At 39.1% G+C, this 22,400-nt stretch overlaps 1 protein-coding gene across 7 annotated transcripts in view; it reads right to left on the bottom strand.

Moving 5' to 3' along the window:
• Positions 1-22,400, bottom strand: part of LOC131903881 (BEN domain-containing protein 5) — a 1,181,880-nt gene that overhangs the window by 502,994 nt on the left and 656,486 nt on the right. For all 7 annotated transcript variants that reach the window (XM_059254714.1, XM_059254709.1, XM_059254708.1 and 4 more), the window contains exon 5: positions 17,678-17,894. In XM_059254714.1, coding sequence (XP_059110697.1) covers positions 17,678-17,894 — 217 coding nt within the window. The remainder of the gene's footprint in view (positions 1-17,677; positions 17,895-22,400) is intronic.

Here is a 22,400-nt window from a genome sequence, read left to right as displayed (position 1 = left end):
AGGGATAAGATAATTACACACAAACAAAATGCCTATTCTGAGTTCTGGTGTGTGTGTGTGTGTGTGTGTGTGTGTGTGTGTGTGTGTGTGTGTGTGTGTCTGAGACAGACAGAGACAGAAAGAGACACATAGGTAGACATAGAAAGAAAGAAAACACATTTACTATGTGCCACATACCTAATATAAGACATGAAGTTCCTGAAAGATTGAGAAGAGAGAGCTATATATGTTCCAATTTATTTTTTTTTAGGATGATTCAAACCTTTTACTCTAGAAAACAGGCTTATTCCTAGAGGAGAATCCTCAAAACTCTAATAGTTTCTATTGTGATGTTTTCTGGGAGCAGGAACCATCTGACCCATACCTTAAATTCAACTACTTCATCCGATCTTTACAGTGTAGGCGTTGTCCTCAGTTCCAATATAAGCATTTTAGCAAACAGTCGAGGGGGCCCTTTGCCTGAGTCAGAGGAAGAGGATATGATAACAAAGAAGCAAAGTGGTGATTATTTGTAGCCAAGATGCTTCTGCAAGCATGACTTGCTTTTGTATCTTGGAAGTATCCAAGAAATTCTCTGAGAATGTGGCTGTAACAAGCCTGGTCTCTCCTTTGCTGTCTTGTGTTCATTGCAAAGCACTTAGCAACACTGGATGATGCCCAGGAATTCTAATGAGAAGCTGGTCACTGTAGAAGCAAACCTTTTGTAAAGGGCATCGAGGGTCCTTATGACCCAGAGAATAATAGCAAAACAAATACTCTTGGAGGAGCCTTTTATTCTACAAAGTTGAAAGGGAAGGTGGCTTTGTAATACCAGGCAAGGCTCTAATTTCAAAAGGTCACAGACTTCATGTCTCCTGCCAAAGAAGGTATTTTGAGTTTCTTCCATGCCCTGTAAAAACATATGCTGTTCTCTTCTACCTGTTCTGTTTTCCACTTGCTGTTTCCGACTCCCACATCCAAGGGGATGTTCTTCTAGCAAATGTCCAATTGCTTACATTGGGAAGTAGCACAAAGCCCCAGGCTGAGATGCAGGACCCAGATCCTGCCACATTCTAAGCTGGAGGCAAGACCCTTTCTCTTCCTGATCCTGTTTCACAATTGGGAGCTACATGGCTTTCAAAGCTCTCATTATTTAAAAAGTTGATTACTCTATTGTCCTTTAAGACTTAATTTAAGCACTATCTTCTCCAGTGAACCATCTCTGAATGTCTTATCCATCCCTATCTCATCATCTGTGGTGATATATTGACTTATTGATCTCACACTTTTGGACAATATTAAGTGTTAAAAGTCTTGTCTTCCTCTAATATCTTGAGATCTTTGAAGTGGTTTTCCTTATTTTATGCCATTTCATTCTTTTTCTCTATCTCCATATGCATAGCACAGGGCTAAACTGAGTTTTTTAAAAAATGGAATGGGGATAAATCCTGCTATGAGGGTCATCCTATTTCTAGAAGGTAGCATAAAAATCATTTCCTGACTCACAGCAGGTTAGTTAGAGGCCTATTTCTTATTCTTTAATAATTATTGTTACATATTATATGCATGCATGTGCACACTCACTTGTGCATACACACACACACACACACACATACTACTGGATCTCTCTAGTGTTTCTCACTAGTATATGAGTTTAAGGATGACCACTTGAGACCATCAAAATATTATTTTTCATTTCTTTCTCTTTGAAGAAAAAGCCACTCACGATGTTCATTGAAATATCCAATATCAAAATTGGTGGGAAAGACAAACAAATAAAAACTCCCAGGCTGTGATTTAGACATGGGTCTCCATCTTAATTCTATCCTGTGACCTTGAGTAGGTCATATATACTGCTGAGCCTTGGTTTCCTGGTGGGTATAAGAGACACTAGCACATTCCTCATGGGACTGCTATAGAGATTGCACAAGATCCAAGAAATGAGAATCTGAGGTAAGGCCTTGACTTGACGTGTGACAAACTCAGCAACTCTTCCTTCTTTTCATGGGGGTGTTATTGATGCAGCTTCCCCAGGCATCTGACAAGCCTGCCGCCTCCTTTGCTCACAGCTCTAAATCCATCGTGGGTATGACTATGACAGTTGTGCCCTTAGCAAGCGGGTGGGGCTGCCCAGAGACACCGGGGGGCTAATAGAGGGAGGCAGTCCTGTCAAAATTGCTTGGGGTTACTCATCCCACCTTCAGGGTTTCTGGCAGGATGTTTTGATAAAATAAATCTATTTTAAGTGACTGTAATGAAATACTAACCAGTTTCTGAAGGGCTTTTAAGATGTTTTTAAGAAGTTTTAGATCAAAGGCCCTGAGAAGGCAGGCTTTGTGCATTAAATATTTAGTACTGATTCAGTCACTTGAGAGCTCAGGCATCTTGACATTGCAAGAGGGAGAAAGCACATTCTAGTTGGGGACAGACTCATGTAAAAGACACAGGTGACAGGACTCAGCATCAAGAGGCCCATCTTCTGACTGGAATGTCAGAGGATTTGACCTTCAAGGCTGTCCATCTAAAGATTCCGGATCTGAGAGAATTATTCATGACACACAGTGGCTGAGCAAACAGGCAGTTTCTGAATACTGACAGCGGGGATCTGCCTCCTGGCTGCCAACCGCAGTCTCAGTGCCTATCATTCTGTACACTGCCACTTGGAGTCCACCAAGTGCCTCACACCTGCCATGTGCTCTGTGGTCCAGATGACAGACACTGTCCCAAGAGCTCATATTCCCTTTAGAGTCTAGTCAGGTGAAGCTTAGTGAGGAAAAGAGCCCCACAAAGCCCACTGAGTGGCAAGATTAGGGATGGTGTCAAGAGCTGCTGCCTCACAGTTCCAAAGTCTGTGAAATATATTTTATATCCATTCAATGAAAAAAAGCCATCCTGGGTTTGGACATAGAAAGAAAGGGTGAAACTTAGAACAGGACATAGAGTAGTGGTTTTAAATCAATATGTGACCATAGAGACCTCAAGAATCTGAAAGCAGCTAAGAATCCTTTTCTCAGCAAAATAATAAACTCCCTTTGGCATCTAGTATTAGAGAACTGAGCCATCCCTTTAAACACATTTTTGAATCAAAGGCATCAAAATCTTGGTTTAAGGTCATAGTCAGACATAGTCAGTCCATGGCTAGTAATCTCTTGGATGATTTTCAGTAGAGTGTTATACCAATGAATGCAGAAGACTTGGTGTTTAAGAAGCCTAAATTATATCAGTAGTCAGCAACTACATAATACTAAAAAAATCACTTAACTTTTTTGAAGCCCAGTTTCCCATTTTTAATATAAAATAATATTACCTTATGGAGTTATTGAGAGTTTAAGTGGGATGGTGCACATAAACTACTTGGAACACCTGGCATATGACTAATGAATGCAAAGTTCTTTTTACATTTTCCTGACCTTCAGGCTGACAGAACTCTAATGGATTTATTCAGCATCTAGCCACTCACCGTGGCTTTTTAACTTACCAGTGAACTTTAGATGTTTGTCTTCAAGAAGGCAGAAATCATGTTTGGTTTTCTACTTTTTTGTAATGCTTTTTTTTTGTAAATGCTACTTATTAGTAAAGTAACCAGCACAGGATATATGTTCAATGCATGCTAAACAAATGAAATAAAACACAAGTGAATGAACTAGGTGTTTACGGAGAAATTTCCAGTGAGTAGGGAAGCACAAAGAAATGGAAGCCTGACCCTGAGGTAACTTCACATAGTGCTTTTAGCCACAGGCCTAAGTGTTTCAGGGTTCAGGGGAAATGGATTTAGAAACTGAAGACTCTGAGAAAAATCTAGATGAAGCTCTACTGTTCAGAATTGCTCATTGTTTAATTTTCAACAACGCCACGCTCCTTCCACATGACAATCTGAGGAGCTGCAGTAGCAACAATGCCAAGTCAACTAAATAGAACACCTAGAAAAAAGGGACCCAGTCAGACAGTAGCAAGGTGTAAAAGTATCCCTGACTCTGATTCTGGAGATGCTGTCACTTATACTTGGAATAATAGTGTGCTGAGCTCTGAGCCAGTCCTGAAAAAAACAGGGAGAACAGACACAGTCTTAGTCCCCCTATGTAACTGGAATCTTCTTGTTTTAAACTAGTATGTACACCCAATGAGAACTCTAGATTATTCCTTACCACAGTATCTTTATAAAGATGAGGTGCTTTCTCTTCTAGAACTTAATGAATGATTTTAGGCTCAGATTTGAATGATGGATAGAAACTTAGATATGAGTGATGGATGAAGAAAAGAGAAGCAATGTCACTACTCAAAAGATTTTCAATACTACTGCTTGATTAGAAAGTATTTCTGATGTAACTGAACTCCTATAGGAATGAAATATACTTCTCAGACATTTCTAGATACTAAAATGTTTCTAGCTGAATTGAATACATCCATTACAATCCCACTTCTCCCCACTTTGATGACTCTCCCATTCCCATTGATGACTTTCCCATTTCCATTGATGACTCTCCCATTCACCAGCTCAGAGAAGCCAGAAATTAGAAATATTTAATTGTCTCTTGTCTTTACCTACATTCAATTAACACAGGTCCCATAAATTTTAATTCTTAGATATTTCTTACCTTTTTAACTCTTCTATCAGTTTTTACTACTGAAATAATTTTTAGCTCCCTAACAATGTTCTCTATCCTAGAATCCATCCTTTACAGAGAAACTAAACTATATGGCATATACAATAAAATTGACTTTGTTATTCTCTTGCTTTCACCCTACACTGACAATCTCACCACAATATGAAAGCACAAACCAAATCAAATTGATCCTTAGACCATTTCTTTCATTTTGTTTTCTGTCTCTGTCTCTCTCCACCTGTCTCTCTCTGTTTCTGTCTCTCTTCCCTTGTCTCTGCCTTTGTTCTGCTGTCTCTCATTTACTCTCTCTCTCTCTCTCTCTCTCTCTCTCTCTCTCTCTCTCTCTTCTCCTTAAAAATTTTGTCAATATCCCTATAAACCACAACAATGACCAGCATGGAAAGAATTCCCTAACAGTGCAATAGTGGAACTTGTATCTTGTCAGTAATGAACAACTATTTATTTTCACTTACAGTCCACTGAACAAGAGAGAAATTATGCCTATGGTAGTCTGAAAGAAAACAGCCCCCAAAGAGAGTGGCACTATTAGGAGGTAGGGCCTTGCTGGAGTAGATGTGGTCTTGTTGGAGGAACTGTGTCACTGTGAAGGCAGGCTTTGAGGTCTCATATATGCTCAGGTCATACCACTTTCTGTTGCCTGCAGGCCAAGATATAAGAACTCTCAGCTCCATGAACAATGTTTGCCTTCATGCTGCTGTGCTTCTTGACATGACATAATGGACTAAACCTCTGAATTGTAAGTGAGCCACCCTAAGTGTTTTTTTCTTAATTAGACTTACCGTAGTCATGGAATCTCTTCACAGCAATAGAAACTCTAACTAAAACAATGTCTCATACTAGGAACTTAGTGAACTTCATGAGGTGAGTGGGGTCATGGACCTTAGAGGTGAATCTTTATACCACCACTTTACAAAACCAGCATAATTCCTAACTGCATTCTAAATACTTATTCATATACTACAGATACATTTAGCTCTCACCGCTCCTCAAAAGAGCTTCTCTTTATAAGAGATAGGGTTCATTATAGACAACCACAACTAGTCAAAATGCAAAGAACAACTGATAATGGGTTTCCTAGCCCCAACTGATATATCTACAACATAACTCCTGTAATTAAGATTCGGGGAGCATTGTGGAAGAGTGGGTACAATAATTTTAAGAGCCAGAAGACCAGAAAATCTGCTCTGTTGTGCCTCATAGAAATGACAGGGAAGCTTCACTTAGGATACCCCAACAATAATGGCGGCCTATACAAGACACGAACATGGACTGTACCAATCAACATGCTAACACAAAGGGGAAAGTCTCATGGAAGTCCCATCTTTAGACCAGAAGGATGAGCCTCTTAATTGGCTATCCAATACCCAGTGGTCAGCTCTACAATCATTCTCTCTCTCTCTCTCTCTCTCTCTCTCTCTCTCTCTCTCTCTCTCTCTCTCTCTCTCACACACACACACACACACACACACACACACACACACCACTATATGGACCCAGAACGTTGTGTTTATAAATTCACTAAGGACTAGTGTGTGTGTACATATAAATATACATACACACACAACAATAACAAGCAAAGGAGACCATTAATTTGGGAGTGAACATGGCAGGACATAAGAAGGACTGGAGGGAGGAAGGGAAGGAGGGAAACAATGTAATTATATTTTAATTTAAAAAGTTACAACCTGTCAATAATGACTCCATCTCTGGCTCAACAAAAGAAGAATGGGAAGCAGAAGCTGATCCTGTTGGAATAGGCTGCTATGGAAACAGTCAGTCCTCAATGGTGAGAGGAATGTCTGTATAGCCAGGATAGCTGCTCACTTGCATGCTGTTAGATAAGGGGTTGATTATATGCCATGTGGGAGAAAATTATTTTCTAAAGAGATCTCCATGGGCTTCAGCTTGCAAGTATCTTGAGACAATAAGACCTCCCTTCTTCCTCAATCCTCTCCTCATGGACATCTGTATGAGGAGTCCCCACTTCAAGGCAAGCTGTTTATGTGACCAGGCTGGCTCACAACAGGCAAAAGTGGGAAACTGTTTTTGGCATTTATTTATTTGATCCATATAATCAGTATAGATATTTTGGGTGAATAATTTAAGTCCCCTAAAATAAATAAATGGAGCCAAGATTGTCAAATCCCATGGTCAACTTTGATGAAGTTAACCAGGTAAACACTAACTTTTGTGGTCTCTTCTGAGAAACAGCTTTTTTAAAGGTATTTCTTACTAAGTGATGAAGTAAGAGGCAACAGAAAGCCAATACTTAGCATTTATATAAATCTTTAGAAATAAAATATATTGCTAAGTTATAGATATCAGTTGAGAATATATTGTTTGGCAGGAAATAAAGGAATTAATTTTTACATTTTGTTTTTATAATCACAGGTTTTTGAGATAAATTGTTTAGGTTTGGATCCAAAATACAATCACTCTCACTAATTAGCTGTGTACTTTTTAGATAAGTTGTTTAATTTGTCTATACTTCTGTTTCCAAATCTTTAAGATAGACAGAGTAACACTATAGACTTCAAAGGTTGTTATGATATTTATATCAGATAATATATATCATCAGCTTAGCTAGTGCTATGTATGATGCACAAATATGCTCAAAGGATGTTACTCTTGATTTATATTACTCTGAAACATGTTCTGAAAGGGAAGGTTTATTTCCTTAAGCCCAGATGATGAAACAAAGTAGTGTGCAGTAATTTGCTAAGTTTGACGATGAATGGTCTGTGTACTATGGTAATAGTACAGGTGGAATTCAAATGTTGATCAACCTGATCCTAAAACCTCCATACTGGGAATTGTATAGTTATTGATATGTTTATGCTTGCTGTTGCCAATATTATAATTACTAATTACACCAATAAAATGCTTTTTTACTGGGTATGACATTTTGAGTCTTCAAATAAAATGCAGACATGTTTTCACAGATTCATCAGTTCTTAGTGTGCAACAGATTCCATACAACATCAGTCACTGTCTCCATTTCAAAGTAGTAGCCATCTTGGTAGCACTCTCAGAATGTCTAAGTCATCTGTCTAAGGTAGACCATATATGTTTTGGGAGGGAAGATCAGAAAAAAACAGATTATCCCTGGGTAGAATAGTGCTAGGGCAAGCAAAAGTCTAGCTTCCATGTTGAGGGAGAGCTCAGTAAATAAAACATACCCATCATTCTTCTGACCACATTCAACTCCTCAGGCTGCACCGAAGTGGCTTCCTAGAAGAGGGAAACTTCCTAGAGCTAAGCAAGGGCCAAAGGAAAGGGCAGACAGATAAGCTTCACCTACATAGAGACAACTGAGGAGTAACAGGAGCCCATAATAAAGTTATGTAGGATCAAGAGGACCTGGAGAACTGTCATGCATTTTCTTGTATCATCATCAGTTACTACTTTATCCAGTTCTGTAGCTATAAGGGCTAAGAGAAAATTCTGAAATAGAGTATGGCTTACAGCCTTGTTTTGTGAAGCAAAGGCATAAAAGAATAGATAAAAAGTCTGAATCACACTTTTTAACTCAGCTAATGACAAGATGTCCAATAGAATAACATTGTGAACACAGAGAGATGAAGGCAGGTTAGGTCCTGAAGCAGATCAGAGAAGAAACTAAACAGAGCCCTAGTGGTAACATCACCTCACCCTGCTGACCCATGAGGATGTCTCCCCACAACATGATCTTCCAAACTTCCCACAACAACCAACAGATAGTTCAAGAAGGTACTTGGGTGGCCCAGACAGAATAAACATCAGACAGAACTAAGTACAACTTCTGGCTCTTGTTCTTAGAAGACAAGTTTAAACAAGGAAGTTAACCTAAACTCCATTTAAAAAGAAAAGAAATAAGCAGTTTATAATCCTAAAGCAGGCTTTTAATAGAACTCAGTCATGGTGGCATCCTACTCTCAGACTTTCGTGCTCTATAATGGCAAGAAACTAATTTCTATATTTTATGAGCCACCTAGACTATGATATTTCATCATAGTAATATAAAAGAAAAGGATTTACTGCATGACTAAAATGTGTCTCTTTGTTTCATTGTAGAGCAGGAGAGACCCAGTCATCAACCACTGGACTCACATACCTATGCCCTTAGTTCTTGGCTTTTTCAGCTAGAAAAGAAAGTTACTGCTAGAAGCTTCATCTTCCACTTTTTTTTGAGTCTAAACTTAATGACTTCTGCTGTCTGTATTATAGGGATCATGAATGGGAGAGAGCGCTGAAAACTCTCAGCCATCTGTCTCCTGCCACCCTTTTATGGAATGGCAGCTTGGACAAACAATATCAAGACTGGGTAATATTCTTCTGACCTAGTTAGACAAAGGAATCTTTTAAATATGTATGAATATTGCTGAATAAAAATCAGGAGACTGATTCAATGGTTGTGGTGCATATTAACATTTTGTTATTAACCACTTTAATGTATGAAAGGCATTGGAAGCCTCTATTCTCTTGTTAACAAAACAATTATGTTTTAATATCATATTATGGTAAATAAGCTGAAAAAATGCAATGGCATTGGAAGATGGAGTAAATCATTTAGAAAGAGATAGTCTAGCGTTTAATAAATTAATCTGAACTGAGACAAACGGGGTAAGGAGGCATATGTTCCAGTTTCTGAAATGATACTTATTAGCAAAGGCAAACAAGGAATCTGAGTACAGCAGTTTCCCTTTGTAAAGGATATATAAATTGTTGTCTATTTGGTCCTCTTTAGTTAGTTGGGTGACTCAAATCCAGGACTTTCATCAGCTAGTGATAAATAGGAAGTTAGTGCTCATGCCTTGTTAAATTTTAGGATGCCACTGCCAGGGGCTCCTCAAACAGACCCAGTTACACAACTGTCTCCCATATGCAAAGGGCCTAGTCAGGTCCTATATAGGTTCTACAGCTGTCAGTCTAAAGTTCGTGAGTTCCTACTAGTGTGGATCAGACAATCTACAGTTGTCTCTGTAGATTTCCCCATCATGATCCTGACCCTCCTTGCTCATAGAATCCCTCTCCCCTCTCTTTGACTGGACTCCGAGAGTTTGGCCTAGTGCTTGGCTGTGGATCTCTGCATCTGCTTCCATCAGTCACTGGATAAAGGCTCTATGATGACAGTTAGGGTATTCACCAATCTGATTACCAGGGTAGGCCAGTTCAGGCACCCTTTCCACTATTGCTAGTAGTCTAATCTGGAATCGTCCTTGTGGATTCCCAGTAATTTCCCTAGCACCAGGTTTCTCCCCAACCCCATAATGTCTCCCTCTATCATGATATGTCTTTCATTGCTCTCCCACTCTGTCCCTCCTTCAGCTCAACCATCTCATTCCCTCATGTTCTAATCTTCCATGCCCATCCCCTCTATTGCTCCCTTCATCCCCAGTTTACTCAGGATCTATCCCTGGTGCATGAGCTGGCTTTCTAGAGCCCATGACCTATGGTGGGACCCCTTGCTCAGCCTTTATGCAGCAGGGAGGGGCTTGGTCCTGCCTCAACTGAAAGTACCAGGCTTTGCTGAATCCCCATGGGAGGCCTTATCCTTTCGGAGGAGGGGATGGGGGGTGCAATGGGGGGGAAGGCTGGCAGGAGCAGGAGGACGGATGAGAGGGCAATCTGCAGTGGGTATGTAAAATGAATAAAACAATTTCTTAAATTAAAAAAAAGAATGACAAAAAGTTTGTAGGATGCCTTTTTGTTTTGTTTTGTTTTGTTTTTCGAGACAGGGTTTCTCTGTGTAGCTTTGTGCCTTTCCTGGATCTCGCTCTGTAGACCAGGCTGGCCTCGAACTCACAGAGATCCACCTGGGTCTGCCTCCCGAGTGCTGGGATTAAAGGCATGCACCACCACCACCCGGCTGTAGGATGCCTTTCTTGATCTCTACCTTTCTTTTCAGTTTCTACTGCTGTAGGAGCTTACTTCTCTTGAAAAATAAGCAAGTCTAAATGGGAAAACCTATTGAATACATATTTAAAACATAATTCTGAGAAACATACACTTGTATATGTTATTAATCCTTTCTACATTTATTGAGTGCTAGCATTGTGCTAGGCTCTTTGTTAATTATTAATTTAATTTTCCCAATGAGCATAAATGATTCTATAATATAAATGAGTAACTACAGATCAAAGATGTTTATGAAATTGTCTAAGGATACAGGGTAAAATAATACAGTGCAACAGGTACTAAAAATCTAGTACAATTTAAGTAAACCTTGATCCATTAAACCACATTATTGATATATGAGTCTTAGCAGAAGTGTTATCCCATTGGACTAGAAAATGTAGGCAAACTGGTGGTCTGCATCAGTAGGAGGAAAGGTCTTCTTAGATATCCTTGATGTTATTTTCAGAATAGAGAAGGGCTTTAGGCCACCTTAGGGCAAAATTGGAAGGCTGAGATATTCTGGTTAGAAGTCTGGCAAACCCACAAAATCAGGAAAGAGCTTAGTCCAAGGCTATGACCCTAAGATCTGGCCAGGGTCAACAACTAATAGGACAAACAATACTGTGGATGCTCTCAAAGTCCCAGAGTCAGAGGGACTGGAGATCCAACAGGCAGTTCATTCTGGATTTACATTATCCAGTTATGTGAATCTTGGTGAGTCCCTTGCCTGTTCAAAACTGAACCAACTGAGCATGAAGATTCTCACCTGTAACCCCAATATATAGGGGCTAAGGCAAAATGATTGAGAATCCTAGGACAGCTAACTTGGGCTACATAATGAATTAGAGGACAACCTAGGCTACAGTGGGAGATCTTGTCTTAAAAATCAAACACCCCCCCAAAAAAAATTAGCCAAAGTTTAACTGATGTCTCACCAAAGCAGATATACTGACAAGAAATAAGCGTATGAAAAAAGATATTCCCTATAACATATTTTCAGCAATGGTGCTTACTTAATAGTAGTTGTAAACTGGCTAGCTTTGCTACTTTGGCTAAGAGTGGAGACTATCAAGGAATCTTTATGGGGCAATAGAAATGTTCTAATACTATAGTGTAATATTTATCCAACTCTCCAATTTTGCTCAAAATCCTATGACTATACCTTTACAATAGGTAGGCTTTATATGTAATTATATATGAATAATGACAATATATGATTAAGATAGCCACAAAAAGAACTTTGCCAGGATGTCTTTATGTTCAAGCGTGTTTTTTCATGGTTGAATTACCAGGCACTACTGATGAATAACGAAGTAAAATGTCCTTTGCAATGCCTATGCAGCACTGGGGGCAGCTATGGCCACTATGAGAAGCAGTTCTGGCACTAAAATGCAAATATCTCTTGCCTGTGCTCTCAGACTCTGTGTTGGCATATTAAGCTTTCCCACTTGTAATTATCCTCCCTCCAAATTGGGATAGGGATTAACTAATTATGGTGGCGCCTCAGACACAAGTCATATCAAATACCCTGCAACCCAAACCAAGAGAATGCTCTGCCTGCAAAAGTATGTCTAAAAGCCCCAAAACCTTGAGCATCTGCTTTGAGACTCAATGTAAGGGGATTGAATTGATCCACAGAGTTCCCCAACCAGTTTCATCTGGCTCAGGTGGAGCATGAACATTCATCATATTTACTTTCTAAATATGAGTCTCAATGTGCCTATCAGAGGGACAGCAAAGAGTATTAGAATTGAAGGATTAGTTTAAATCTTGGCCCTCATACATGTAAACTTGCCTTGTTAGCCTTATTTAATCCCTGGGGAAATTATTCCTACTACATGAGCTACTATGAGAAATAAACAGGATTGTTCATATAAAGACAAAGATCTAATACCTGAAAATAGAATATAGCCAACATGACAATGAAGGTTTTCCACGAAGTTGACCCCGATCTTCATGTCTGTCTTAATCTTCCAGGAATTCCTTAACTCAATCAAGGCAGATGTCTAACTAAATATCATCATGCAATGACTCTGGCCATCTGTTTTCTGGGTAACCTTATTCTAAACTTTGTATTCAGCAATGTTACTCATCTCTTAATATGCAGGCTAATGCTCATCTTCTGCATGCTGTTTATTTTGAACACTATCTCTTTAAATAATTCATATCTTTAATTTTATGCTTTAAAATATATTTGGGCATATTTTCTGTTATAGAATACATTTACTTCTGAAAACATACTGAGGCTTGTACAACCTTGTCATATGTCTCTACCATGCCTCTTATCACATCTAAACTTCATTCAGTTTTTCAAGGCTTTTTTTTCACTTTATAATAAGAATGAAAAATCACCCTATGAAAGGGGACATAACATACAAGCAGTGAGATGTTAGAGGTGGAAGCAGAACTGAGGCTTCCTGTGGCAGAGACTTTAGCTGTCCCTCAATATCAATTATCCTTCATAACTATATGACTACCAATTTTTAGATAGAACTTGGCCACTCAAAAAAAAAGACTTCATTTCAAACTCTTGTTTTACATAAATGTGGGTAATAATTCAACTGAATGACATGCCATATAGCTGCTTTTTTTTCTTTCACCCACTCCCTTTATTCTTATTTCTAGAACACAGATGAAATGTGAAATTTCCTATCAGATAATGAGGTTGAAGGTCACCTCCCATGGATGACAGGGAAAGAAAGCTGAAAGAATATGACTCCCTGAGGCTTTCAGGGAGATATAGCATTTGCTGTAGATTGCTAACCTCCAGACCTACATAGAAAAGAAGTAAACTTCTAATGATCAAAATATATTGTATAAAATAATAATAAAAGAAAAAAGAAATTGACTTCTATCTCATTTAAGATGTTATTTTTGCTATTAAATATCTATTATTAGAAACTTGTCTTATTGTCCTTCCTGTCAATGGAGATAAGAACTGCTGCTTACAGTTCTTCATAATACCCTTAAACATGTATCTTAATTCATTCTTTCATTAATGCAATCATTCACTCAATAGCCAGCAAGTGTGCAACTATCTATTCTGACATAAATCTATGAGAGGGTGGACAAATTCAAGAAATAAATGTATTCTCTTCTTAAATGCATAAATATTAGGGAAGTTTAATTTTCTTAAATTATCTACCAATTCATATATCTAATAAGCATTTATATTAGACTTTCTCTAACAATCTCATTTCAAATAATCCCAGGCTCTGGTGATAATCACTGATAGGATTAAGTGTGTCTAATATGCTCTTTTTACTCTACATTCATTCTCTCTCCTTCTTCACCCTTTTTTGTTCCCTGGAAGCGTGATCTGTATGGGACACACCAATGGGCTCTTTTGCCTTATGGTTGGGTTGCTTAATAAGGAGTCTTAGTAGGATTCCAGATAAGAGGTAGGAGAATGAAGACTACATCCAGTCATGATATATACAACACTTTGATTAATGGCAGACACATAGTCACTAGTGGTCACAAAAGATTATATCACCTAATAATAGCATACCTGTTTTAGTTTGTATTGGTGAAATTATTAAGGCTACTCCACGTAGTTAAAAGGGAGGTTTATTTAGTGGCGTAACTTACAAATGAAGGGATAGGTAGGTTGCAGGGTCTAGGAAAGGCATGGTGCAGTCCAGCGGTGTTCTCTGGAGAACTCTGCTTGGTCTACCTCCAGTGTCCAGGGTCCAGGAACCAAGAGAGCCGGCGCATCCACATCTCGGGTCTTCAGGGTCCTCTCTTGGCCCCGCCTTGTAGGTGTGACAGTTACTGAAGCCTCAATGGGGGTTGGAACTTCCAGATTAAGGTTGGAATGGCTACTCACTACATCTCCCCCTTTTGTCTAAATAAGAAGGTTCTAACCTAATACAAGACTGTATACAAAGGAATGGTTATCAAATATTGTCCAGGGGTAAAGAGGGTTAATGACCTAGATAAGATGGAACTACAACCAATGCGAACAATATTAAGCAAGAAACACATACTAAAATCCAGAGAAGTCTAGAGCATAGGAAAATGGCATGTTACAAAGATCATTCCAAAAGGTATCCTATCCTAAAGAACCTGAATCTAGTACTTAATATGTTCTATCTAAGATAACACACACACACACACACACACACACACACACACACACACACACACACACTAAGTTGTAACTATAACTGCTAGTCTTCAATCCCATCAAAGACCTGAGAAGGAATATAATGGTACCTGAGAAATGGAAGATGGATGCAAGCAATTTTTGGGAATCTTGCAAGAGTAGACAGAGACAGCTGGCAGCCTGGACAGTCACCTAATGTTTCTTAGCATTGTTGGTGCATTCAAATTGGCTACAGGCCTAGAGTATCTGACAGACCATTTTCAGAAGCAGGAATTCTGAAAGACCATCTTACCCTGTCTTGGCAGAGTTCAGAAGTCACTTTTCCTTGTGTCCCACTTATCCAGAAGGACAGCACTTGTATTGTCAGCAGTTGAGGCAAGGGCAGTTCTTTGCCCAATAGGCCATTTTGTGCCAAGAAGACAAACTTCCAACTAGAAATGTCTTAGAAGCCCAAGGTTCTCTCAGGATCAAAATGGGGCTGCCAGGAGCAATTGTGTCTCACATCAGCAGAATTCTAAGTTATTTAAATGCCATATTCTCTAGGTCTATGAAGTGTTTGAAGATTACCTGTCCATCTGACCTATGTATCTGTAAATCTGGATAACCTAACTAATGTAACTATAGAGATGACAAACATAGGTGACTATAAATCTATAAGTCTTATCTACCAAAATAACCTAAGGACTAAGGCTTCATGTAAACAAGGTAAACAGTCTATATGCAAATGTACGGTAAAGGACGATGACTTCAAAATTGTGACAATACACAATTTATTTATAACAGAGGTAGGAATGTATAGTGTGATACGCAATATGACAATAATCTTAAATATATATCAATATACAGAATATCCTAAACAGAAGTAGAACATACATACAGTATGACAGATATAAATTTATATTTGTATGAAGGGATAGATAGGTTGCAGGGTCTAGGAAAGGTGTGGCACAGTCCAGCGATGTTCTCTGGAGAACTCTGCTTGGTCTACCTCCAGCATCCAGGGTCCAGGAACCAAGAGAACCAGCGCATCCGGATCTCAGGTCTTCAAGGTCCTCTCTTGGCCCCACCTTGTAGGCGTGATAGTTACTGAAGCCTCAGTGGGGGTTGGAACTTCCAGATCAAGGTTGGAATGGCTACCCACTACAAGTTTGTGTAAGTACATTTTATAAAGCTCTCACAAACTCACTTAAGATGGCATTTCTAAAACATTTTCTTGCAACTAAGAAATCTATGATTGTGTTTATTGTCTCAGTTTGTTTCCTGAGATGGTTTCTCAGGCTAACTGTATGTATTACATAAGATCACTTCTCCAACTCCAAGTGGTTCACTGACTCTATGGTTTGGTTCAGAAAACCATTTCCTAATTTCATAACACTTGACTTGTTATTGGCCCTAGAAAACTTCACTGTATCTCATGATTTCCATATATATTGTTTATAGCTTTTAAATAGTCTTCCTTGAAATATCCTAATTTAAGCCTACCTTACCATTTGCTTCCTGTTAGCATGCTGACTGATACACCATGTGCCCCAGTTTTTAGTTCAAAACACAGGTTCCAGATACAAATGGAATCCACCAGAAGCACTGTTGGGAAGAATGTTAGAGCAAAGGGAAGATACTTAGCAAAATAACTTAGAGAATAGAGAAGCTCAGAGTACAAGAATATTATCATGATAAAATTTGGCTTGCAAGCATTTGTGGCCTATGCACCTTCCTTATTTCTCTCTCTTTTAAGAAATAGTAAGAAGTGGGACTTACAGGTGAAACCCAAAGGCACTAAACAAAATCCATTTCACCACCATGGCATGCCAGAAGCCCTAGTATTGTCTTCCAGACCACAAATGCATTAATGTATTTACTTGGAATCTCTGGCCACTGTTCAGTATGTCTGCTTTAGGGCACAATACAGACTTATAGAATGAACCATAAAGCCAAATCATTATTCGCTTGTTCCTTTTTTACCAATCAACACATTGAGGGAATCCTGTGTATTTAATGGACAAAAAAACCCTTCCACTTCTGACTTTTGCAGGAGAAAAAGAGAGAGAAAGAGAAAAAGAGAAAACAATGCAATGCCCTCCTGAGATGTCCACATCTTAACTCACAGAAGTTGGAAATATGTTGCTTTTCATGGTAATGGCCCTGTACAGGTAAGATTAAGTGAAGTATCTCAAGACTATTGGAGAGATTACTTTGGTGAACTCTCTTCAATCATAAAGAGCCTTACAAGTGAAAGAATGAGACAGGTGAATGAGAATCAGTGAGACTCAGCCAGCCATTGCTGGCTTCAGAATGAAGGCGAACCACAAACCAAGGAATGCAAGCAGCTTCTTGGTGATGAAAAGGGCAGATCCATGTAGTCTCTGTAGCCTTGACTGGAACACAGATCTGTTAGTACCATCTCTTCAGACTAGTGAGACCTACTTTGGACTTTTAACCTCTAAAATTACAAGATAATAATTTTTGGTTTATACCACCTAGTTTGAATTTTTTTTCACATTCACAGCTAAAAATGAATATGGAATGGAAGATTAAAATCTCTAGACCAGGAAACTAAACCCAAAGAGTGAAAGTAAGATTGGGAAGTGAATGAAGGCAGAGATAATAAGCACATCCAGTCAGTAGCACAGCAGTTACTAACCTAGACTCAAGGTAAGCTGGTTTTACTAAGAAACAAATTCAGAGAATTGCCACCATGAAATGCTTTCATGACCTTTGAAGCACCTAGCAGACACCTTCTTTTCTTTTAGTGACTTTGGGGTTCTCTAGAACTCTTTAAAGATAGTTCTTCCAGTTCCCTTCATAATGACAACCATCTGTCTCAAATCTTATTCTCTTACTGTCTGGTACCCTAGGAGCAATGAATCACACTTCCACAAACAATACCCAAAATAATCATTACATGATTATTGCTAAGTATAATAATTATTTAAAGCTTATTTCTATTTACTATTTTAAAATTTGCCAGAGCACATAGTCTATAGATAGTTCTACAGAACACTAATTTTCATCATTTGTAGTCTATGAAACTTCATTGCCAAGTTCCCATTTTTCAAAATGGGGAGCCAAAGCATGATGCTGGCCTTACCACACTCTGTCCAAGCTGTTCCCGGAAGAAGTAATCCATGTTTCTTTTTTGTAGGCTGTCGAGGTAATGCTGGAAGCGAGTATATGTATATGGGTAGCAGTAAGCAAACTGGTAAATATCATCTTCTCGGTCAAAACAGAATGCAAAGGACATCACATAATTCTTCCTGTGGTCGGGGCAGCGATAGTAGTAAACATTTTTAGGTGGCAGTCTTTGCCTAGAAGATACAAACAAAACCAATAGTTCAAGACTCAAAAGGTAACAAACAGGAATGAATGCCTAGGAAAATGTCAAGAATAACAGTGTCAGGGCAACAGGAGAATGATGAAACTCCATGTGGTCTAAAATACATGGTAAAAAAAAAAGCATCACTTTGTCAAAGACTGATTCTATGCTTTCTCAATCATTTGGAAAATGTAAAGTTAACAAAGACAAGCAAATTTTGAACATCTGTTTATCCCTATTTGGAGCATTTATTACACGCCTAGGCATTGTGTTAAGATTTGGGAATACAATAGTAAATATGACAAACAAGGTCTTGGTCTTCATGAAGTGCATATTCTACTAGGAAAACAGCCAATGAACTTAAAAATAGACAGTATAGTTACAGATGGTGTGGTGGTTTGAATAAGAATGGGCCCCACAGACTCATATTTAAATGCTTGGTGCCTAGTTGGTGGAACTCTTTGGGAAAGAGTAGGAGGTGTGGTGTTTTGGGAGAAGGTATGTCACTGAGGGTGGGATTTGAGGTTTCAAAAGCCCATGCCCTTCTTAGTTAATTCTCTTTCTGCTTTGTACTTGCAGATGGAGCTGTAAGCTCCTAGCTCCTGCTTCAGCTCCATGCCTGCCTGCCTATTGTGATAGTCCCTACAGTGACGACCATGCACTCTAACCATCTGGAACTCTGATCCCAAATTAAACACTTTTTTTTTTAAATTGCTTTGGTCATGGCGTTTTTGTCACAGCAATTGAAAAGTAACTAAGACAGGTGGTAATTTTGTACAGCCACGCTGGAAATCAGTATGGCAGTATCTCAGAAAATTGGGTATCAACTTACCTCAAGACCCAGCAATAACACTCTTGGGCATATACTCAAAAGATGCTCGACCATATCACAAAGACACTTGCTTAACTACGTTCATAGCAGCATTATTCATAATACCCAGAACCTGGAAACAACCTAGTTGCCCCTCAACCAAACAATGGATAAAGAAAATGTGGTACATTTAAAAAATGGAGTATTATGCAGTGGTAAAAAACAATGACATCATGAAATTTATAGACAAATGGATAGAACCAGAAAAAAAAATCATCCTCAGTAGGGTAATCCAGACCAAGAAGGACAAACATGGTATGTACTCACTCATAAGTGGACATTAGATGCAAAGCAAAGGATACCCAGGGTACAATCCACAATCCCAGAGAAGCTAGGTAAAGAGGAGGACCCTAAGAGGGTCATGTGTGGATCATCCCAGGAAGGGGAAAGGGTTAACATCTCCTGGGTAAGCTTGGAGGAGGAAGTAGAGGGGAGGAGATGTGGGGTGGGAACATGAGGGATCAAAATGGCTGAGTTTGGGGAGGGATGGAGAGGGAGAGCAATGAAAGAGATATCTTGATAGAGTGAGCCACTATTGGGTTAGAGAGAAACCTGGTGCTAGGGAAATCCCCAGGAACCCATAAGGATGTCCTCAACTAAGACTCCTAGCAATGGTGGAGAGGGTGCCTGAACTAGCCTTCCCCTGTATTCAGATTGGTGACTACCCTAATTATCATTATAGAACCTACATCCAGTGAATGATAGCAGATACAGAGACCCACAGCCAAGCACTTGGCTGAGCTCCTGGAGCTAAGTTGAAAAGAGGGAAGAGGGAGTATAGGAGCAAGGGGGGGGGGTCAAGATCATGATGGGAAAAACCACAGAGACAGCTGACTTGAGCTAGTGGGGTCTCACAGACTCTAGACTAACAGCTGGGGAGCCTGCATAGGATGAAACTAGGCCCTCTGAATGTGGATGAAAGTTATGTGGCTTGATCTGTTTGTGGGGCCCCTGTCAATGGGACCAGGACCTATCCCAGGCACATGAACTGGCTTTTTAGAGCCCATTCCCTATGGTGGGAAGCCTTACTCAGCCTTGATGCAGAGAGGAGGGGCTTAGTCCTGCCTCTACTTGGTATGCCAGTCTGTGCTGACTACCCAAGGGAGGCCTTACCCTTGAGTAGAAAATAGGGGGTGGAATGGGGAGAGGTGGGGGGGGACAGGAGAAGGGAAGGGAGGGAAAACAGTGATTGGTATGTAAAATGAAAAAAATAAATAAAGAAAAAAATGAAAAAGAACATTTGGAATGTGAGAGACATTAATGAGTAGACACTTTTCTCAGTGAAGTCAGGATTTGTTTTCTATTTTAAGGCTAAGTCATAGTTTTTAAAGCAAACTAATACCCATTGTGAATATTCAAGAGAAGGGAACAAAATATTCAACATTATTCTAAATTATTACTGTTATTTTCTACAGAGGATTATATAAGACTATTTTTATTTAATATTTTATTAACTATTAGAGCTTTTCACAAGTGAATATGTAAGTTGTGACCATATTCTTCCTTTATGCCTTTTTAACTCCTCTTGGGTCTACCTCTACCTCCTAGCTCTTCCCAACTTTCTGTCCTTGTTTTTAATATCCCATTCAGTTCAATTTGTATTGTTCATATACAAAGATGTATGGGGCCATCCACTGGAACATAGACAAACTATCAGAACTACACCCATTAAGAAAATGAATTCTTTCCTAGCAGCCATTACCGCTAATAGTTACCTCCTCAGATAGGGGTGGGGCTAAAAATATCCTCCCTGTTCCATGCCGGAATGCTGACTGGCCTGATCTTGTACAGCTCTTGTGCAGGCAACAAGAGCTGCTAGAGTTTTCTGAATGTGATGGTCCTGTCATGTTCAGAAGACTGTTTCACCCTGTTTTTTTCAAGCCCTGGCTCTTACAATCTTTCTGCCTTCTATTTTGCTATGTTCTTTGAGTCTTGTGGGGGGGGGGTATGATATAGATGTCCCATGTATGGCTGAGAACACCATAGACACTTACTTTCAGTACTTTGACCTATTATAAGTTGCTGTGTTCATCTCTGTCTACTGTACAAAGAAACTTCTCTGTTGAAGATTCAGGGTTACACTAATCATGAGTTTTATTTCCCATGAAAGCATTTTGGGAAATACTGATTCAAAATGTGCTGTGTGAGTAGTTTCCCTAAAACACAAAGCTCATATTCTGGTAAAGAACACCATGAGACACACAGAAAAAAAAGCATGTTCCAGTCATAATTCTACAAGATTATACCTGCCACTCTATTGAGCTACTGTATCATCATGTCTCTAGGAGCCAAAGTATTCACAGTGTTGCTCTATAGAGAATGCCTCTCATTTCTTTTCCTCCTACTCAAACAAAAGTTAGATCAAACTATACCTTTTCCATTATCTTACACTGACAATTCTGGGCCAGTTATATTCACACATTTTTGGTAGATATTGTTCTCTTATTAATTGCTCTTTAAGTCTTGTTTATCTAGATTGATCTAGAAGAGCTTTACGAACAAATGATACTTCTGAAGAATGTTGACACTGGGTGAAGAATATAAGACCCACCTCCCATGGGTTGGCATTTAGTAGAAAAGCCAATGAGCAAAGAGTGTACACAGGAGGAGGAAAGTGTGGGAGATGAGTTCAAGAACATCAAGAATGGTGCTGACAGATGGCTTGATGTTTATCAGCACTGGCTACTCTTCCAGAGAACATGGTTTCCATTCTCAGCACCCACGTGGTGGCTCACGGGCTCACAACTATTTGTAATTCCAGTCCCAGGAAATCTGGCACTCTATTCTGCTCTTTACAGGTACCAGGTACACTCATGGCATGCAGATATACATGCAGGCAAAACACCCAGGCCTGTGAAATTGTAAAAGAAATGTTTATAATGCTGATGATACTTGTGGAATAAAGTACATGAAACTCCAAAAAAGAAAAGAAAGAAAGAAAGAAAGAAAGAAAACGGTGCTGACTCGATGCAGGGCAGCCTGGAAAAAATTGTGAATCACAGATCCATGAGCATTTTGATGATTAGTGTTAAAATGCTAACTTAACAGAATACCTTGGGGGTTGGGCATCTGGGCATCTCTAGGAGGATTATCTTAAGTACATTAATCAAAATGGAAAATGCCCACTCACTGTGGGTGGCATCATCCTCTAGGCCAGGGATCCTGGACTGTTTAAGAGTAGAGAAAACATGCATGCATTTATTGCTTTTTTCTTTTGACTGCAGATGTACTGTGAAAAGCTACCTTAAGTTCTTGATGTCTTAACTTCTATGCCACATTGGACTATGACTTTGAACTATGAGTTAAAATAAACCTTTTCTCCTTTAAGTTCCTTTTGTCAGAGTACTTTATCATAGAAATAGGAAAAGAAAATTGACCAGTGTTCTAACATGGTAGTGTTTTCTTGTACATTCTTGTTTGGTTACTGTGTGTGTGTGTGTGTGTGTGTGTGTGTGTGTGTGTGTGTGTGTGTTTATGTGTGTGTATGTGTGTGTGTTTAATGTCAATTAATTGGTTAATGTCAGTGGTGAATCTATTTCTTAGTTTGGGTTTTTATTGCTGTGAAGAGATGCCACGACCATGGCAACTCTTATAAAGAAAACATTTATAATTTATATATAACATATT

The sequence above is a fragment of the Peromyscus eremicus genome, chromosome 2 (genome assembly GCF_949786415.1).
Source record: "Peromyscus eremicus chromosome 2, PerEre_H2_v1, whole genome shotgun sequence".
NCBI classification, from domain to species: domain Eukaryota; kingdom Metazoa; phylum Chordata; class Mammalia; order Rodentia; family Cricetidae; genus Peromyscus; species Peromyscus eremicus.
This window is presented reverse-complemented; position numbering and strand designations above follow the sequence as displayed.